General features: G+C 30.8%; 1 protein-coding gene across 2 annotated transcripts in view; it reads left to right on the top strand.

The window, feature by feature from the left end:
* LOC142328260 (uncharacterized) overlaps positions 1-23,055 on the top strand; it is a 74,592-nt gene that overhangs the window by 29,525 nt on the left and 22,012 nt on the right. For both annotated transcript variants that reach the window (XM_075371927.1, XM_075371926.1), the window contains exons 3-6: positions 619-6,357; positions 9,518-9,640; positions 19,361-19,497; positions 21,297-21,542. In XM_075371927.1, coding sequence (XP_075228042.1) covers positions 619-6,357; positions 9,518-9,640; positions 19,361-19,497; positions 21,297-21,542 — 6,245 coding nt within the window. The remainder of the gene's footprint in view (positions 1-618; positions 6,358-9,517; positions 9,641-19,360; positions 19,498-21,296; positions 21,543-23,055) is intronic.

Below are 23,055 nucleotides of genomic sequence, written 5' to 3'. Positions count from 1 at the left end.
ATATGTAAAAAAAAGTATCACACCCTTTCCAAGAATTGAATCTAGCTGATGGAAAAACGCTAGCTTGTTGGTAAGATTTAAAAATGTCAAACTAAAAAAAATTAATTCTATACTAAAACCTCCTGTATGATATATTATGTTTTACCTCTTTCTTGTATTACGTTTTAAAATTTGTGTTTTGTTCCGTATAAGATTCTTTAATTTAAAAAGCATTGTATTTTTAGAGTATATTAAAAAGTAACATTTTAAGTGGTTAGCAGCCTTTCAAGTCAAACATCTTTAGTGATCAATAGTGAAATTAATGTAAGTCAATTTAAAATTTAATTTTATTTCTAGTATAATAGTTTTATTTTTATAATGTTAAATATATATGTATTTTTTTTTTGTCATATGTCATCGCATATTGTGAAGTTTATTACATGATAATACTTCATTTTACAGGGACTATGATAGTAAACATATCACTTTCTAATTTTAAATTATGTTTTTAATTAAATATAAAGATCTGTTCTGGTGAAGCAGAAATCTATATGAAAGTACTGAACGTGAAAAAACAAAACTAAATGAGTGCTAAAAAATTATATTTATAATTACAAAAAATTTTATTAATGCTTTCAGTTGAACAATCGGCAGAAGACTTAATGAAATTGCAGTGTGATTTTAATGAAGTTTCCAAGAAAGATAAAAACCAGTCATCCCAAAATAATACATCATTAGATTATGAAGATTTTGTTACACTTGATGATTTGAAAAATGGTGGTTTAAATTCTTCAGTTAATGTTAGCAGAGCAACGTTTTCATTTGATAATAATTGGAGGCCAAATGTTTATTCACTTGATGATAGTTGGAAGAAGAAGTTGGATTTAACAAAAGCAGTTGTTAATGAAACCAGTAATGAAGTTAATAAAGGCAATCAAGTCAATGAAAGTAGAGGCGATGATAACAATGAGGATGATGATGATGATGAAGAAGATGAAGATGAAAATAATGATGATGAAGATGATGAAGATGATGAAGACGATGATGATGCTGATGTTATAATTGAAGAAGAAAAGGAATTTGAAATAAAAGATGATGAACCAGATTGTGGGCTTCCGCAGTTTGACACAGTGCAAACCCAGTTTCATTCGCTTAATTTAAACAGCCAGCACCAGCCATCATCATCTTCTGCAAATTATAGTTTACAGATTACAGAATTTCTTAATAATCTTAAACAGAATAATAAAGATGCTAAAATTGATATTAAGAAAAACAAAAAACCTGTTGTTATGTCCAATAAATCTTCACCGAAAAATATATTTTTAACTAATTACGATCAGGCTAAAAAAATTAAAAATGATTCTGACAGAATTTATACATTTGTTGTTAATGGAGTTAAAGTTTTGGTATTCATGCGTGGATGTCCTGGTAGTGGTAAATCACACACTGCCGAAGCCGTTATTAAAAAAATTAATATATCTTGTGCATTTGATGGTAAATTAAATTACTCTGGTCATGTGTTTAGTACTGATGATTTTTTTAAGACACGATTTGGTTATAATTACAACTCTAACAAGTTATCTGAGGCACACTTGTGGAATCAAAAAAGGGTAGAGAAAGCATTAAAACACCAAAAATCTCCTATTATTGTAGATAACACTAATACACAACTTTGGGAGATGGAACCATACGCTGTTCTCGCTGTTGCGCATGGTTATGTTATTGAAATTCTTGAACCAAATACAAAGTGGAAATTTAATGAAAATGAATTGTATAAACGTAATACTCATTCAGTACCAAAAAAACAAATAAAAATTATGTTAGATCGATATGAATGTAATATTACAGGTGATAAATTGTTAAAAATCTTGAATTTGAAATATTCTTCAAATATGAAACCACCACAACCAATAAAAAGTCTGAATTTAAAAGATGAGCCGAAGGAGAAAAAGAAAAGAGTTAGATATAAAAAAAATAAAGTTTTAAATTCAAAAGATAATGTGTCTGAGAATACAAAACTGGTTGAAAATGAAAGATCATTGAAGCAGTTTTATGAAGTTACTAGTAGTAAAAGTAAAAATTCTGGAAGAGTTGATTCTAATGCTGATAATATCAGCACATCTTCTGCTTCTGCTACATCTAGTAGCTCTTCTATGTTCACTTCTCATAGATTCCTTGAAAAGTATCAAAATGAATTAGAACTAAGTTCAAAAAAATTTGAAAGTTTTATAAAAGATTATAGCTTTGCAAACGAGTTATATAGCAAATTAATTAATGACACTGAAGAATATTCTTCTAAACTTTCCTCTGATTTTGTGGAAGGTCAAAAAATGAATAATGAAAACAATAATACATCTTCTGTTCAGTTACCTACATGTTTAAGTAGTACCTCTGTAAAATGTAGTCCGTCCAATTTGATTCACTATAATGGCATATACACAGAAAAGAGAACTCCAGATGAACAATTCAATGAAAACTTTGAAGTGGCAAAAAATATTTTAAATGATTTTGATAGAATCTTTATGTTAATATTAAATAAGGTTAAAACATTAGTTTTGTTACGCGGTTGTCCAGGAAGTGGAAAAACTTACATCGCAGAGCATCTTATCAATAAAATTAATAATTCGCAACAGTTTATCAGTGTACTAAACTACAGTAATCATGTTTTTAGTGCTGATGATTATTTTAATACGCCATCTGGTTATGTTTTTGACAGACTTAGACTTTCAGATGCACATTTATGGGTTCAGGAAAATGTTAATTGTGCTTTAAAAAATGATATATCTCCAGTTATTGTTGATAACTGTAATATTGAAAGTCTGGAAATGAAGCCTTTTATTGAAATGGCTCTAATGTATGGTTTTCACATTGAAATTTTGGAACCAGATACCGAATGGAAATTTGATGAATTCGAATTAACAAAAAGAAATGTTCATTTCGTGTCAATTACGAAAATAAGATATATGTTGGATAGATTTGAAAGGGATATAACTGTGGATAAGTTACTGGAAAAATATGATTTACAGTATCCTACTAATATGAAACCACCTCAACAATCTGTAAAAAAAGGTTTTAATTCTACTGCCAGTGATAAAGATATTGTTACGAGTAATTTTATAAAAGTAATTGACAAAGTTGAGACACCCAATGAAAATCAGGAAAAAATATCTTTTTCAATTATAAATAAATCGATTTCTAATGAAAAAATGAAAATTAATTCCATCCAGTTCTGTTCAGTTTTTCATACAATTATTAATGAATTTAAAAATGATTTTGATAGAATTTCTGTTCTTATATTATGTAATGTTAAAGTAATGGTATTAATGCGAGGCTGTCATTCTATTGGTAAAACATACACTGCACATAGTCTTATTGATAAGATAAATGAATTATCAAAGAATTATCGCCCACTTGTTTATTTAGAACATATATTTAATTCTGATAAAAAATTTACATTTAATAGTTATTTACAATATCCTGATGTGAAAAGTCAGAAAAGAGTTTTAGAAGCGATTAGATATAACAAAAATCCAATCATAATAGACAATTGTAATATTATCGTATCAGAAATGAAACCTTATGTAGAAATGGCTGTAAACCATGGATATTATATTGAAGTTCTTGAACCAGATACAAAATGGAAATTTGATGAAGATGAACTATTGAAAAGAAATGCTCATTTTGCATCTAGAGAAGATGTTAGAAATTGGTTAAAAATCTATGAACGAGATATTACTGGAAGAAAACTTCTTAAAATGTTAAACTTATCTTATCATCCTGAACTGGTACCTCAAATTAATGAAGAAGTATATATTGATGCATTAAAAATTTTAAGTTTTTCAAAAGCACGTCAAAATAATGTTTCATGTGAAGTTGCTCCTTATATTTTTGATAATACTTCTGATAATTTAGACAAAGAAAACAATGCTTCATTTGATATCCAGAGTGTGGAGACAAATTGTAGCGATAATTTATTTAAAAATGATAAAGAATCTCTTGTTTATAGGAATTGTGATTCTTTGAAAAACAATTATAATACATTAATGCAAAATGATAATGATGATGTAATTTTTACTGAACGTGGTTCATCAATATGTGATAATTTATCACCAAAAGATGAAGAACAAAAGATAGCTTTAGGTGAAGGTACAGTAAAAACATTAATTTCCAGTGATTCTTCTATTAATAAAAATATTAAAAAAATGCAGTTAATGTCAATGAAAGATGAAGAACAAAAGATTACTTTAGGTGAAGATACAATAAAAACAATAATTCCCAGTAATTCTTCTATTAATAAAAATGTAAAAGAAATGGACTTAATATCAGCAAAAGATGAAGAACAAAAGATTGCTTTAGGTGAAGAGACAGTAAAAACATTAATTTACAGTGATTCCTCCATTAATAAAAATGTAAAAGAAATGGAGTTAATAAATGAACCTAATGTTTCTGATAATGTCATTTGTAACATTTCCAATCATTCTTCACTTGGAAGTAATATATATACTGATGGTGCTTCATTGAAATCTGATGTTACCTCTAAAGATTTTATTTTAATTAAAAACGATGGTACTATATTTTCTTCAGTTAATGAAACTGAAGTAATTGAAAAAGGAAATGTACATAATTTAAAACAGAATACCCATGTTGATGATATTTCAAGTTATTTTATGAATTCCATTGCTGAAAATGCTATTAGTAATAAAGATGTGGGTCTTGATAGTAAATTAGAAATAGATAACTTGGATGAAAAAGAAAGTTCAAAAGACAGTACCATTGATATGAAAGAAAATGACAATAATGATAATAGTGCATCAAATGATACATCTGATAAAAAAATTGATTCATTCAGTACGTCCCAGGATTGTTCAGGTGAAACAACTGCAATTTTTGATTCGGAAGAAAGTCATCAAGAAGTTGCAACGATATTTTCTGTGAAAGAAGAGTTAAAAAAGATAAATGTGATAGACTGGTTGATTGAAAATAAATCATCCAATTCTGGAGTAAATATTAATAATATAAAAGAAGATAATAACAAATTTGAATTTACTGATTCGTGGAAATCATGGGAAGCACAACATAGTTCACTAGAACAATTGGAAACTGCTGAAGTGGAGAAAGAGGATTTACCTAAACCTCCTCGTACATCAATAAAAACAAGAGTACCTGATCCATCAAATAATATTGTTCTAGAATCAGAAATTAAGACAAAAAATATCCCTAAAGAATTTTTAGGTTGGTCTACTGTACCTGATCCGCATTCTGATTGGTTTGGCAGAGTTAAAGATACGATATCTGGCACCAGTGGTAGTCATGATCAATATTCTAAACCACAAAGGCAGATTGTCAGTGAAAATAGTATAGCTAATCAAGAAAAAGCTACTATATTAGATATATCTTCTGAAAAAGAAAATGAAATTAAAAATAGTTTTAATTTTTCATCTACTTCTGCAAAAAATAGCTGTGTTCAAGAAGATATTGTTACTCTATTGACAGATGTAATGTCATCAAATGTGTCAAAAAAACAAATTGGAAATCAGGATGATAAAGAAGAAGAGGTACATCAAAATGAAAGAGGAAGTTCATCTGAAGAAAGAGACAATGACTCTGATGTTCTTTCAAATATGTTTCCTCATGTAGCATCCATTTATTTAAATGATCTTCTTGAAAAATGTCAGGGTGACATGAACTGGGCCGCTGAGATTTTACTAGAAGAAAGTCATGAAGAAGGAGATAGTTTTACAAGTATTCCCATACAGAATTTATCTCATCCCTCTACTGAAAATGACGAAGTGTCCATTATGGAGAGGAGTAGTTCTGATGTAAATGTTCTAAATCCTAGTTTAGACCAAAGTTCTAAAAGTTTTAAAAAGGGCTTATTTACAAAATCTAAAAAATGTTATAATAAAACATCTGTAGAATTGAAGAAGTTAATTGAAAAAAATATTGTCCTTAATGCTTCAAATTATTCAGAAAATATTCTTAAAATAATAAAGCGAAGGAGAGGAGAAAACTTTGGTGATCCCAGTAATGAAAGTGGTATTCGTGACAATAAATTAAAAGAATTTAATCAGGATAAATATCCAATCTCTGTAACAACTTCCCAAGGAAGCTCTTTTGATTTATTTTCACAATCCGTTCATGATTCTAATCAGCATCTAGAAGAAGCTTCTAATGAGTCTGAAAATGTTGAAAAAGTTGAGGATAAAGAAGAAAATGCTAGTGGTTTTGCAGTTGCTGAAATAGAAAATGATAAATGTGAAACAGACAGTTTTCAACATTCTGATGAAGATGATTCATTAAAATTTGTATTAAGTAAAGATTTTATGTCTACATTACTTGAAAATTTTGGAAGTCCTGGTTTACCACCTCATATACTGAGTAAGTCTTTTTTTCCTTTTAGGTTGTAAAATGTTTAACTGATTTTTCTTGAGTTTCAGCTTAGATTTTAAATTAATTGTGTGAATCAGCACAGCCCAACTTGATTTTTGTTACTGGGTTGAAATTTCCTTGTGATTACCTACCAGTCTTAATTATCCAATTGAAGTTTTTTTTAATTTTTTTAAATTCAAAAGTAAAAGAAAATTAATTTTTACCTTTTTACTTTACCTTACTTGATAAATAAGTTCCTTCCTTAGCTCAATTTATTCATTGTTTTAATCAGATCATGCAGATCAATTTTCTTTGTGAGGTACACTAGAAATTGGATTAGTTACTACACAGCTTTACAGTATCTCAAATGATATACATTTGAGTAGCTAATCTTTGGTAATGTTGCTTATATAAAAAGCTCAACTGATACCAGTGATGCTGTCAGGTAAAACTATTTTTTCTGATTTTCTTTTTAAAAACTAATTTAGTTTTTTATATCTTTTTGCAGAACAAGTTCAGATATGGAAGCCATACATTATGTTAATATAATTATTGTTCACAGGCTTTTTAAATTAAACATCTAGTAAAAAAAAACTCAAATACAATGAATTTAAAAAAGTATATTAAAAATTGTATAAAATTATGTACAATAAAGTAAAATTAACCTGCATTAAATAAAATCTTAATATACATTTGCAAAATAAACATAATTATTAAAAGATTTCAAACATTTAAATTGATTTCATTAACAGATAATATATTTTTATTAAAGCAGCATTTAAAAATGATTGGGTATGGGAACATCAGGATTAGTTTTTAAAGAAATAAGTTTTAATTACAGAAAAATTTTGAACATTTTTAGTTTATTCAATTTTGGTATTTTATGGAAATATTACTTTAAAACAAACAGTTCTTGAGTAATTAAGTAAGGATTAGTGGTGTAAGATTAAATTAATTGATTTACAAAAAAAAAAACTTCCTGGAATTTGTTTATGTTAATTAATTTTTAAGATACATTTCTTTCAAAATATATAGGTCTTGAAAGTAAGTGCCATTTGTGCATTGCTTGCGTACAGCTTCATTCATAACAATGGTCTAAGACCAGCTGTCTCAGTTGTTATTCTGCTAGCATTGTACAAAATTTCATTTCTGTACTGACACAGTTTGATTTTGCATTGTTTATAATGAATAAAAAAATTGAAAATCCCACCGACTATGAAGTACGATTGGTTGTATGTTTTTTGAACGCTTAAGACGTTTGTCCTGTGGAAATTCATCATCATATTACTGCTATATTTGGTGATAGTATAATGAATGAATGAACTGTACAGAAATGGTGTTGTTTATTTGTGACAGGGAGAACATCTGTTCATGATGAGCAACAGTCAGAATGCAGACTCTCAATACTGAGCAATTGAAAGAGCAGATTCCATGTAAAAGAAAACTGGGATTTCATGATAGACTTAACTTAAAATGATAAATTTCCTGAAATCGGGAAAATTTGTTAACATTGTTCAAATTATTTTTACCTTTCTTCACCCCTTTCAAGGTCGAATTGGAAAAATCTAGAAATTGGTTTTTAGATATTCACATGATGATTACACACACCAAAAATCTAATTGATATCTTCATTTGTTATCGAGAAAATTAAAAAATAGCTGGGTTCAACCAAAATTCAAAAATCCATTTTTACCCTTTAAACTCAGAATTTAAAAAATCTAGAAATTGATTTTTAGATATTCACATGAAGATTACTCACACCAAAGATCAAGTTGATATCTACATTTATTACTGAGAAATTAAAAAAATAGTTAATTTCATTTTAAACCTTTAAATTCAGAATTTCAATAAAAAATTTTTTATAATTCAGAAATATAAGTAAAAGGATAAATTTATTTTTTCCTTGATGAATATCCTTAATTTATAACTTTACTTGGGGGCGAAGAAATAATGAATATTTTTAATAACTTAACCTTCAAGGGAGTTAGGGCCTTGGTTGATGGCTTAAAACCTTTCCTGGGGTAATGAAAATGTATCCTAAAAATTTGAAAGTAATCGGTCAATTAGTTCTCCTGTGATGCAATAACAAGCAGACAAATTATATATTTATATACAATTTCCAAATAACCGTGATCTGTTAGGTCAAGATTGTACCTGATGCATGCAAAAGTTAGCCTTCAACCTACCAACAAATACCCTGAATTTTGAAAATCAGATGATTGTTTGCAGAAGAGTACCCCATTGCATCTCCCAAAATAGCACCCTAGGGGCACTTTATTTATTACCTGTTGATGGTGAGATTCGTCTAGCCTCCCACGAGATGCTTGCATACCTCATCACTCTAGCCTCATACACAGTCCCCATGGGAAGCCCATTATTTTTAAACAGAAATTTTTTTAATTTATTTTACATGCATTTAACTCTATTATTTTTGTAATATTATTCAGTCGATTGATTCAAATCATTCACTTCAAACCTACCTCACCCCATTAGTAGAAGCTCATGTTCACAGTTCAAGTTTTTGCTTCAGCTGGCAAATCTCTAGTACTATACATAGATATATTTTTTTTTTTTTTAAATGAAATATATATATAAAAACCGCCAAGAAACATTGGCAAAGGTTGCGATTGATCAAGGAGTAGTTTTTTTTGTTTATCCTGAACAAACAAAAACCCTCTTTCTCTTTATATAATAGTATAGGTAACGTAATAGTTTGAGTTAATTGCCATACTAAGAAAACGTAATTAAATTTTCTTACCGTAACATTATGTTTATATAACCACAATTTTGTAATCATTGTGTTCTGCTTCCAAAACATTTCAGTTTTTTTCTACTAGCACCGTGGTTATTGGTTTTTGATTTAGATGTTATTAAAAAATAATTTTAATACTGTCAACTAATTTATTAATTCATTTGATAGATTAATACATTTTTCTTGAATATCATTTAATTTTTGTAATGTCTTATTTGCTAAAGATGCAGTACAGTTGTGTAATAAAGGGATTAAATAAAAATTTAATTTAATTTTTGTGTAATAGATAGATTTATGGAGGTAAGTTTTATATTTCAATTCTGTAGTAAATATTTAATTTTGATTTCCTTTTTGCTCTCTAATGTGTTAAAAAATGTTTACTATATTAATATTTATTGAATTTTGTATTTTTAACAGATACTGAACGTGTAGTTGAATTACCCAAATCATTAGCAAGACAGATTCATAGTTATATGATGGATTCAATACAACTACAGATGGAAGAAGAAGAAAATATAATGGAAAAAATGATTTCTGAAGGTATTGATTTCTGTGCTTATTTACTTATATTTGTGCCAACGTGCCTTATAGACCAGAGTATCTTCTGCATACTTCTCCTTTATCACCAGATTGTCCATCAACTCTCACAATTTTATTTTCCTACTTACCTCTTACTTTCAGTTTCTTATCTCCATACTTCTTTTAGCATTTTTCCCTTTCTTTTTTATTGCATTTATTTTTCTTCTGGTCTTTACTTTGATGTTTTTATTTAGAATTTGGTTCAAATCCTTTTTTTATGCAGTTTTGATTTATCCTTTCTGATCACCTTTCATCAACAGATTAGGGATCTTTTGACCATCATACTTCAAAAATGAAAATATGTATTTTTATATTTATTTTTGTACTTATTGTTTACTTTTGTGCCATGTGTTAATATTAGATAAGCAACTTTTTTTAGTTCAGTGTTTCTAATAAAATTTCCCTGGAGTAAAGTAAATTTTGATTTGTGTAATGATTTCATTTGTATTTTTATATTTAATACAGGGTATCTGAGCTAACGGTATCCAAAAGTAATAGCTATATTTAGAAAACCAGCCATTGTAATCTCTTAAATATAGACTCAATCGACAGAAAATATCTCCCAAGTTTATTCTGTATACTCTCAAGATCAGTGGAATACACATGTCCAGGTAAGCCGACTCACCATCTGGTTGTAGTCATTAGTAGTCAGTCAAGATATGGACCCCCGTAATAGATGTTCACTGCATGCTTTGGTTAGCAGAGTTTCACTCAGTACATGTGTTCAACAGTGTGTACGAACTGAATATCGATCCTCTTGCATCCAAATCTGTTCATCAGTAGGATCCAGAATATCGATCTTCCTACATCCAAGTCTTCGTCAATAGGATACAACTTTAAGGGAGACTGGAAGCTTGGTTTCATATACTGAAAATCATCCAAAAGTTTTAGTTATTGATGAGACTATTGATCTACGTGATGCATTCATTGCCAGTCCTGGAACGTTGATTAGGTGGGCTAGTTATGAACTGCAAATTCCTTATTCCACTGTTCATGACATTGTTCATAAGCGGCTGGCTGCATTTGCTAGCATGCAAGTTATAACTTCTTCGTCACATTAAATCAGCTGATTGCTGCCTACAATATCAGTTTGCTACAGAGGTAATTCAGCACATTGAAAACAATCCTAATTGTTATTTAGCGATAGGCAACCTTTAATATGTGTGGGAAAATTAAGTCACAATTATGAAATTTGGGAAATTGAATACAGTAATTGAAAATGAAAGGAACACACCAAAAGTCAGTATCTGGTTAGGACTGTACAAAGATGGCGTCATCGATCTTTTGTTTTCTTTTTTCAGAACCCCAATGTAACAGGACACACATACTTCGACATACTTGAGAAATTTGCCATTCCTCAGATATCTGCAGGCTTCAATTTTCAACAAGATGATGCTCCACAGCAGTTTCATTGAGATGTTACCATGTTCTTGAACAATACTCTTCCCAGATATTAGATCGGATGAAGAGATCCAACTGCATGGCCACCTAGGTCTCCAGATATCATTGTGTACTTTTTTGCTTGGAAATTTATTTAAAGTTGTGTTTATCAAAGAAAAACTTGATATTTAGTTGATTTAAAACAGAATTGTTGAAGCTGTTGGTGTAATAACACCACAGATGCTCCTAAACACCTAGCAGGAGTTAATATTATTGTCTAGATACCTGTCGAGCTATAAAAGATGCTCACATTGAACTTGACTAACATACATGGTGAGGTGCTGTTTTTATTAAAAATAAATTATATTAACTGGTTCTCTTAATATAAACTGCTATTTTTGCATACGTTTAGCCTGGACACCCTGTGTTATTCACCAATTACTTAGGTGAATTTTGTGATTAGTTGTAGTATTTTAGTTTTTTGTCGTTTTTTTATAATTGTTTCATCAAAATATGCGATATGATTTTTTGAATTTTTGTGTCTAGAAAGTATTTTTTCTTAAGAAATTATGTTTTAACTATTTAATTCTGTCTTTAATTGTTTTTATCCTGTTAGATTTAATTATAATCACCATAAAATTAATCAGTTTTGAGCCACTTTAAAGTTACCTCATTTCAGTTATTATTATTATTATTCTTTTTTTTAGGGAAATCTTTATTATTTTTTTTTTTATTACTGCTAATAAGTATTCACAGCCATAAAAATAATTGTAGAATGAAAGAAAAAACTGATAACATTGTTATTTTTGCAGAAACCAAATTATGTTTGATAAAGTACTGAATGACATGGATTTATTGCAAGTAGAAAACTTAAGTCTGAAAATAAGAAAAATTAAAAAAACAGTTACGAAGTGAGATAGAAAGGAGGATAATGAGGAATTAAATATTAAGATAGGTGATAGTAACTCCTAAATTCTAAGAGAATTTTGTTTTTTAGCTAGTAAAATTACAGTTTGAATAAAATAATGTAGACATCACAAGTAGATTGGCATAAGTCAGGATAACTTCATGTAAAAAAGAAGTTTGCTGCTAGTTTCAAATGTAAATTTCATTGAAATATTTGCTTAGTGCTGTTTAGTAGTGAATCATTGACAATAAAAGAAACAGAAAAGAAAGTAAAATAGTCCTTTTAATTGTGATGTTACAGATAATGTTGGACATTTCAAATGAAGAGGTCTTAAGAAAGATAGGAGAGAATAGAAATTTGTGACAGAATCTCATAAAGAGATGTCTGAGGTTAATAGAAAGTCATATAGAAGGTAAAATTTGCAGAGGATAAAGATGGAAATGTATGAAACAGATAATTTGAGGATATAGGCTGCAGTAAATACAGGACCATCCATGTAGTGTTACCTGCGCTTTCTGAGATCATTTTATTACCAAAAATAATGATAAAGGTTTACATAAACATGGATCCATTAACACGCCATTAGTGAGTTACAGTTAATGAAAGATTTCACCCTGATTCCTGGAAATAAAACCATACTGAAATTCTAGGGATCCAATTAAGGTGAAATTCTAAGGTGTAAACTTGATGGTTTCATATAGTTTTTGACTTGAAAAATTAAATAAAACAGGTTTCAGAACCATATCTCCAGTAGCAGTTTTCATAATATCCAGCATAAAACAGAAAAATTTGTTGTCTAAAAACACATCTTTTTAAGTTTGTTATGTATAAATAAATGCAGTAATAATACCTGTATCCCAACTGTGGATATAGTAGGAATTAGTGAGGTTCGGTGGGAAGAGGAAGGCGACTTTTGGTCGGGTGACTTTAGAGTAATTAACTCAGCGTCAAATAATGGGCAGGCAGGAGTAGGTTTCGTGATGAACAAGAAAATAGGGAGGAGAGTGGAGTATTTCAAGACGCATAGCGATAGAGTCATTGTAATAAGGATAAATTCAAAACCTAAACCGACAACGATTGTTAACGTCTATATGCCTACAAGCGCCCATGATGATGATGAGGTAGAATGTGTATACGAAGAGATTGATGAAGCAATTAAACACGTAAAAGGAGATGAAAATTTAATAATAGTTGGAGATTGGAATGCAAGCATTGGAAAAGGCAAGGAAGGAAATATAGTGGGTGAATACGGGCTGGGCAAAAGGAATGAAAGAGGGGACCGACTTATAGAGTTTTGCACGAAGTATAATTTAGTAATTGCCAACACCCAATTTAAAAATCATAATAGAAGAGTATACACTTGGAAAAAGCCAGGCGATACTGCAAGGTATCAGATAGATTATATCATGGTTAAGCAAAGATTTAGAAATCAACTCGTGGACTGCAAAACTTACCCTGGAGCAGACATTGATAGCGACCATAATTTGGTGATAATGAAATGTAGATTGGGGTTTAAAAACCTGAAGAAAAGGTGTCAGATGAATCGGTGGAATTTAGAGAAGCTTGAGGAAGAGGAGGTAAAGAAGATTTTTGAGGAGGACATCGCTAGAGGTCTGAGTAAAAAAGAAAAGATAGAAAATGTAGAAGAAGAATGGGAGAATGTTAAAAAGGAAATTCTTAAATCAGCAGAAGCGAACTTAGGCGGAATAAAGAGAACTGGTAGAAAACCTTGGGTTTCAGACGATATATTGCAGCTGATGGATGAACGTAGAAAATATAAGAATGCTAGTGATGAAGAAAGTAAAAGGAACTATCGGCAATTAAGAAATGCTATAAACAGGAAGTGCAAACTGGCGAAAGAAGAGTGGATTAAAGAAAAGTGTTCAGAAGTGGAAAGAGAAATGAACATTGGTAAAATAGACGGAGCATACAGGAAAGTTAAGGAAAATTTTGGGGTACATAAATTAAAATCTAATAATGTGTTAAACAAAGATGGTACACCTATATATAATACGAAAGGTAAAGTCGATAGATGGGTGGAATATATTGAAGAGTTATACGGAGGAAATGAATTAGAAAATGGTTTTATAGAGGAAGAAGAGGAAGTTGAGGAGGATGAAATGGGAGAAACAATACTGAGATCTGAATTTAAGAGAGCATTAAAAGATTTAAATGGCAGAAAGGCTCCTGGAATAGACGGAATACCTGTAGAATTACTGCGCAGTGCAGGGGAGGAGGCGATTGATAGATTATACAAACTGGTGTGTAATATTTATGAAAAAGGGGAATTTCCGTCAGACTTCAAAAAAAGTGTTATAGTAATGATACCAAAGAAATCAGGGGCAGATAAATGTGAAGAATACAGAACAATTAGTTTAACTAGTCATGCATCAAAAATCTTAACTAGAATTCTATACAGAAGAATTGAGAGGAGAGTGGAGGAAGTGTTAGGAGAAGACCAATTTGGTTTCAGGAAAAGTATAGGGACAAGGGAAGCAATTTTAGGCCTCAGATTAATAGTAGAAGGAAGATTAAAGAAAAACAAACCAACATACTTGGCGTTTATAGACCTAGAAAAGGCATTCGATAACGTAGACTGGAATAAAATGTTCAGCATTTTAAAAAAATTAGGGTTCAAATACAGAGATAGAAGAACAATTGCTAACATGTACAGGAACCAAACAGCAACAGTAGCAATTGAAGAACATAAGAAAGAAGCCATAATAAGAAAGGGAGTCCGACAAGGATGTTCTCTATCTCCGTTACTTTTTAATCTTTACATGGAACTAGCAGTTAATGATGTTAAAGAACAATTTAGATTCGGAGTAACAGTACAAGGTGAAAAGATAAAGATGCTACGATTTGCTGATGATATAGTAATTCTAGCCGAGAATAAAAAGGATTTAGAAGAAACAATGAACGGCATAGATGAAGTCCTACGCAAGAACTATCGCATGAAAATAAACAAGAACAAAACAAAAGTAATGAAATGTAGTAGAAATAACAAAGATGGACCACTGAATGTGAAAATAGGAGGAGAAAAGATTATGGAGGTAGAAGAATTTTGTTATTTGGGAAGTAGAATTACTAAAGATGGACGAAGCAGGAGCGATATAAAATGCCGAATAGCACAAGCTAAACGAGCTTTCAGTAAGAAATATAAGTTGTTTACATCAAAAATTAATTTAAATGTCAGGAAAAGATTTTTGAAAGTGTATGTTTGGAGTGTCGCTTTATATGGAAGTGAAACTTGGACAATCGGAGTATCTGAGAAGAAAAGGTTAGAAGCTTTTGAAATGTGGTGCTATAGGAGAATGTTAAAAAACAGATGGGTGGATAAAGTGACAAATGAGGAGGTATTGCGGCAAATAGATGAAGAAAGAAGCATTTGGAAAAATATAGTTAAAAGAAGAGACAGACTTATAGGCCACATACTAAGGCATCCTGGAATAGTCGCTTTAATTTTGGAAGGACAGGTAGAAGGGAAAAATTGTGTAGGCAGGCCACGTTTGGAATATGTAAAACAAATTGTTAGGGATGTAGGATGTAGAGGGTATACTGAAATGAAACGACTAGCACTAGATAGGGAATCTTGGAGAGCTGCATCAAACCAGTCAAATGACTGAAGACAAAAAAAAAAATACCTGTACTAATAAATGAATAAAATTTATTATCAAAACTTGTAGAAATTTAATTTTGAAAAAATTAATGTAAAATAGCTCAATAAAAAACAAATGCAAGTTCAAGAAATTTGCTTTTATTTCCGTATAAGAACTTTTAACGTACTGTTGATACAGTATTAAAAATATAAAAAGTAATTGATACATTTAATAAAGTTTAATGTAAATTTTAAAATAATATGGCTTACTTTAATACATTTGGTTGGACACTTCCAGAGTTACTGCCATGCTGTTGTTACTGTCTGCAATTTTGCAAGACTTAACCTAATTTGTGCAGCGGCATCTGTAATACAAGCAACCAACTTTTCTTGGATATGAACTTATCTTTTATATATAACACTTTTCATCCACACCACACACAAAGATCTAACTGAGTTAGATGAGGTGATCTTGATGGCCAGGAGTGTGGCCACCAAGGCCAATCTATTGCTCTGGATATTGCTCATTTAAATATACAGCTCGTGAGAAATAGGGAGGTGCACCATTGTGCTGAAGTTACATGTGGTGTCTTGATGATAGTGAAACATCTTATAATAGCAACAGCAATTATTCCTTTAATTCCAAATGTCTGAATTTAGATGTCCTGGGAGAAAGAATGGTCCAGTTTGGTGATCATAAACTACACGACACCACACATTGATGATAAATCGTTAGAAATTACATTCTACTGTCATTGGTGGATAGACTTCTGCCCAAGTGTGTTTGTTGCAAAGGTTATTGATACCGTCCTGAGTAAACTGAGCCTCTTCAGTAAATAAAATGAATCTGTGCTGTTTGTGATTCATATTCAACAGTTGCAATATTGTGAGCGATGAGGATTTCTTGGTTAAAGATTTTGTTCGCCTTGATTATAATAAGGATACAGCTTGTTGTAACAAAGTGTCCTCTACAGCATTACACCATAGACTGAGAAACTCCGGACCATTAGGAAAGGTTTTGTGTACTAACATCTGGACTGTGTTAAGTAACCTCGATAATGGTTTCTTCAATATCGGCATCATGGTGGTCAGAATGGTTGCACTGAATACTAATGAATACTGGAAAGTGTACCTGTTTTCTCATAGCTATGGAATGTTCCACTAGTTGTTTTTGGATTGGGAATTTTGCGGTTAGGAAAGCGTCTTTGAAATTGTGAAGTACTAGCAGCAACAGTTGCATTTCCTTCACATACCCCCCAAGATAAATACCATGTCAGTGTATTCCTCATTCGTAATTAACAAAGACATTGCTGCAGTATGAGACTAAAACACACACATATACTTAATTAAACTGCACTGTACTGGCAATGATTCACAGCAATAAACACAGAACATGTAATGCACTGATGACATGACAATAAAGTGCATTGTTGGCCAGCTGTTTCTGTATTACCATCTTATAAAATTATAATTTCTCAAATTTTCAATTTGGCAGTGAACTCGAGAAATATGCATAAACTTTATTATCTGAATAACATTAATGCTATTTTTTTTGTTCTATTTGTTTTTTAATTCTATTTTTATCTTTAATTTTTTATATCATTGCACTCTACAGGAAAGCAAACATGTTTGTATAATTCCTTCGTTTTCCTGTAAGTGTTAATAATAATAATAATAATAAAATCAAATTTGTTGAACTGGTAACTGTTTATTATTGAACTATTTTACATCAATGTTCTCAGAATTAAATTCTCTATAAGTTTTGATAATAAATTTTACGCATTTATTAGTCGTTTAACAAAATTTTTGTATTACAAACCTAAAAAAATACATTTTTAGACAATTAACTTTTCTATTCTACATCAGATATTATGAAAACTACTGGAGATATTGTCCTGAACCTGTTTTATTTGTCAGGTCAAAAAAAAAAGAAACCATCAACTTTACTCCTTCAATTTGGGTTCCTAGAAGTTCAGTATGATTTTATTTCACTTTTTGCCCCAAAATCAAGGTGGCATCTTTCATTTGCCATAACTCACTAATGGAGTGTTTCTAGATCCATGTTTATAAATATTTTTTCATTATTTTCACTATTATAATGAGCTCAGAAAGCGTTTAACACTACATGAATCACGCCATCTGTTAAGAGGTTAAAAGATTAGCACAAAAGTAACAATAAGCTGTAGTATCTTATTCAACAAGGGTAAATCAAATATAAATGAGATTTTTGTTCCTGAGTATCTACAGCTGGTAGGACTTGGGCTTGCGTTTTAGTATGCTTGGGTGGGGTCATTAGGATTGGGGAGAGTTGGCCATTCCACACACCCAACCAATTTTCAGTAACGCTCACGATGTCGGAGCAACAGGTGCGTGCTCCCTTCCACTACACAACATATAATTATAAAATTTCTTGCTCATGAAGGAGTTCAAGTGATGGAAATTTTCCCAGAGATTGACTGCACGGTTCGGGAACCAAACATTGTCAAGGACTTCTGTTTTTGTCTGGAATAAAGAGTTCAAGGAAGGATGAGAACGAGTGGGAAATCAGGAACACAATCGCTGTCCTTGGACCAGCATTACACATGAAAAAATTTGCGTGGTTCGAGACATTCTGGGAGATATCAACAGGTGAGAGTATCCAGAATTGCAGAACAGGTCGGAATAAGTTATGGGAGCTGTCAAGTGATCATCAAAAATGACCTACAGTTCTGTAAACTGTGTACCAGATGGGTTTCTCACCTTTTGACTGCAGATCAGAAGTTGAAACATTTGGAGGTCTGTCAGAGGCTATCTGTCTGGACCTATTGTGAGCAAGGTTTGCAAAAGGTGATGCAGTTATGAGTCAGATTGTCACCTGTGATGAAACATGGGTCCATCACTACACTCACCAGGCGAAACAAGCCAGTATGGAGTGGCGGTGGAAAGGGGAGGCAGTCCCAGTGAAAGCCAAGACGTGACTGTCAGCTTCACAAGGTTCTTTCAACTGTTTTTTTTGACTGGCAAGGCATTTTACTCATTGAGTTTTTGCATGAGCGACGCAAAATCAGTGCTGCTTACTACTGCAAGCTGTTGAACGAGGTGAGGGCTGCATATCACCATGAAAGATGAGACCAGCCGATTCGAGAGGCCATTCCCTCCACAGCTATGCCAGGCCCTATACTGCAGCTGTAACGGTCTCAAAACTAGAAGAAATTCCCTGGACCCAACTTGATCATCCTCCCTACAGCCCAGACTTATCGCCCTGCGATTTTCATTTGTTTGGGCTGCTTAAAGAAGCTTTAGGAGGGCAACGATATGAAGATGACAAGGGTGTGGAGGGATTCGTGCTCAATTGGCTCCTGACACAACCAGCTTCATTCTACGATGCTGTGATAAAAAACCTTCCTTCTTGCTAGGAAAAATGTATTTCTAAAGCAAGAAACTATGTAGAAACATAAATTATATTTGCCTTTTATTTTTCAATAAATACATTTAAAAAAAAAAAAAAATCCTGTTTATATTTGATTTACCCTCATATATTCAATAAATTTCAAGTTAATTACATTCAACATCATTGTAATGGCCAAAATAAAAATTCATTGTTTCTACCTGGTTCATTTTAATAATCAAATAATACAATTTATGTTACCTAAGCTGCTAAGACATTGTACATTGAAATTGAGGACAATTTTTTTTTATGACTCCTCTGAATGTAATCGTTTTGAAGTCTGTGGTTATTGCCTTTATTGAAAATAATATATTTAAAATTATATATTTTAAATTATTCTCAGTAATCTTAAATTATCTGTACTTGCAGATGAAGAATTTGCCAGACGTCTGCAACAGGAAGAGCATGGTAGTAAGGAAGGTCATTTCCATCGACGCACTAATTCTCCCAAATTACAAGAGATAATTGATATGGAAACTGCACTCGCTTTATGTAAAGTTGATACGGTAAGATTTATTGTCTTATTATAATTTAATATTTGATCATTTAATGACTTGTTTGTATGTTTAAGCGCCTATCTATACAGAATTTCTCTAAAATGTGGGTATATGTGTAATTTTATTTATTTTTAACCAGTTTTTAAACACTGAAAACATTGTCCATATGTTTCTTTGAGTAGATCAAAAGAATATTATTTTGATAATTACACCAGAGATTGAAATTTCTTAATAGCTATGTTAACACATCTAAACAAACACGTGAATGTGATTGGTTATCTGGAAGGGGGGTTGATTGTAAATTTTATGTAATACATAGAGATTTGAATTGTCTTTGGAGACATGTGTCATGCTTAACAATGCACAGAGCCTATAATTTTCCAGCACGATAATGCTTGCTCATACACATTCACATGTGACCATTAGGGCTCTTGTAAAATTGAAATTTGAACCTACTCCACGTCTTCTTTACTCAGCAGATTTGGTATACTGTGATTTTTATTTATTTTTACAATTAAAAACTGATATTAATGATATTTATTTCTCCACACATGATGAATTACAGGAGGCAATGAGAACGTGGATCAAGGAAAGACTGCAGGTATTCTTCATTGACAGAACGAGAAAACTAGTTTAACAACAGAAGAAATATGTAGCTGTAAATGGTGATTGTGTGAAAAAATGAATTCAAGTTTTAGTAGCAAATAGAATTTATTTTTATGTCATACTTGTTTAATTTAACTATCTTTTCATTTGCGAGTTATAAGAGACTGTGCTTTAAATTTCACCCACCCCTTATACTATTTTATAATAAGTGTAATATTTACAGTTTAGGGATAAAAAGTTTGAAGTAGTTAGACAGTTTTTACTAAAAACCTTTTTTCAAAATCTAACTGTCATCTTTCATGCGAGTTCAATCATTTGCCTCATTAACAGAAATTATTTATTTTATTTATTGTCAATTGAAAATTACATATACAATTTCGTTCAACATATTTATCCTTGATATAGCTAGCAAAAGAAGCCTTGAGCGCCAGCCACGAGTTCCTACCATTATAACTGGATGATTAATAAAAGATACAATATTTAACTAAACAAAAATACATGATTTTTGTAACATTATACATAAAAATAAAAAAAAAATTCAAACTGAAGAATTAAGTTAAATAAATCAGACATAAAAAAAAAAAAAAAAAAAATACATGGAACCAGAATGTAAAGTTACTTAAATTTACATTGAAATGAAATAAAATACAATAAATTCATAATCTAAAAAGTGAGAAAGAAAATAGTTCCATAATGAAGAAATAAAAAAAAAATACATTATAAGACAACAATATAAAAAAAAATATTCATAAGATAAAACCTGGTTCATGAATACTATTATGAATTTGTACTGCCTAAGCATTCACTTAAACATTCACAGTTTTATATATGTAGATTTTTTAATGTTAAGTAGTATACTTGTATTAATTCATTTTGTTATATGGTATTAAATTTATATATATAAATCAAAATGTAATGTGACTTTATCAACATTGATGTCACATAAAATTTAAATTTCTAGAATTTTTTTTAGTTTTGGTTTTGTTTTGGAATGATAAAGGTATTTTAAGGTCAAAGCACTAAAGTTTTATTTATTAAGCGCAGACTAACAAATTACTTGCAAGCCCTAAAAACAGATTATAAGAACATCAAGTTAAACTTAATGATATTTTTCTATTCTTTCATGTCTTGACTTCCCCCCTGCGTGAGTTTTTATAAACATTTTGTATATATTTTTACTTACGTTGTCTTTTTTTATTTAGGAAAATCAAAGAGAGAAAAAGGAAAGTAAAGAAACATTTGCTGCAAGACTTGGCAAAGGAATATTGCTGGAGAAGTTTCCAGATGTTGATCAGCGTGCATTGTTAGATTTATATAATACTAATAATAATTCTTTGCATAATACAGTTGCAACACTCCTTATGAATAGAGAAAGTGAAACTGATTTAGACGTTTGGGAACATCAATTACTTGAAAAGGCTAAACAAGAATCGCAGAGAGGTCATGATGTATGTATCAATATCATTAAAAGTTAAACTTTTTATGTCTAGTCTTACTATAAGATTGTTTGTCTGTAGCTTTTTCTAGCTATTGCAACACTTTAACAGCTTTGATTAAAAATAAATCTACTTATTTAATTTTTCAAATTTTGCTTGTTTATACTTTCTACATTCATAAATCAGTTCCAATTCATCTCTCATCATTTTTGTTTTTCTACTTCTGTCTTACTAAAAGCAATATCTCATACACAGTAATTTTTAATAATTTCCATGTGGTTTCTTTAAATTTTAACTGTACTATTTCTTTTTTTAAATTTGTTTTCATAACTTCCCTGTGCAAGATTTTCTTTCTATTTTTAGTCTGTTAAACTTCAACTTACATTTCAATACAACTAAAGTGTGATTGTTATCTGTACCCATATTAGCTTCGAGTAAGGTTTACAGTTAATTTTTTGATTTTGAAATCTTAGGCTGATTATTGAATAGTCTATATCAGTGTTTCCCAACCTTTTACACCTGTGGATCGGTGAATCGATCACAATTCAAACGGGATCAGTGATCATATCTACTGAGCCACAGCATCAGCAACTAGGGGAGTCTCTCCTCTTAATATGAAACAAGTAAGCTTCAACCTTTCTGTGGCCTGTCAGGAATTGCAGGAGGTAATAATCAATAAATAAATAAAGATACCTTTAATAATTATTCACCTCATAAATAAATAAAGGAAAAGAAAAAACAAATCACCTCCCCGAAACCCTGCACACACAATTATCCAATCTCAGAATCATCCGTCTGGTCCATGCTCCTTTTGTGAATATATTCCATTCTTCCTGCCACTTGGAGGAAGAATCAAAGTTGTCCAGGCCTCATATTTCACCATGCTATTATGGACCCTCCTTAACATCTTTACCCTGGAGTTGCACCGGGGGGAGCCTATCCATGTTCCTCCTCCCCTCAAGAGCTTCCCCACCATGCTGGTACCATGTACATGATTATAGAAGAGACAACAGTCAGAATCACAGTCATCTTTTGGAGGCCCCTTATGTTTATGCATAAGCCCATTTAGTTTCGCAATGACCTCTCCAGCTTTCTGTGACTTTCTGTATATGCACATTAAAAAGTCCTACTAGACGCCAAAGTATTTTATGTACCTCAGCTTGGTTATTCTGACTTCATCCACCTTTACCTGGATGTCTTTATTATGTTCTCTTTTGTTGTATACACATTGTTTTTGTATTTAGGTTTATATTTGTGGAAATTAGTTTAATTTAGGTTTAAATAACTGTAGAAAGGATATTAAAATTTTTCACAGACCAATGGTTGAAAACACAAGTCTATAATATATACATATGTAATAATTATATTAAATCTATATTAATAGTCTTAATAATCATATTAAATAGTCAGTTTTCTGAATCTCCTGGCCTTAACCATCTCTTTTATATTACTAATAAAATTTTGTTACAAGGTTGTAAATTCAAAAATGAAGAAGTTTTAAAAGACAAAATTCTGTTATTTTCAA

The sequence above is a fragment of the Lycorma delicatula genome, chromosome 7 (genome assembly GCF_047948215.1).
Source record: "Lycorma delicatula isolate Av1 chromosome 7, ASM4794821v1, whole genome shotgun sequence".
NCBI lineage: Eukaryota > Metazoa > Arthropoda > Insecta > Hemiptera > Fulgoridae > Lycorma > Lycorma delicatula.
This window is presented reverse-complemented; position numbering and strand designations above follow the sequence as displayed.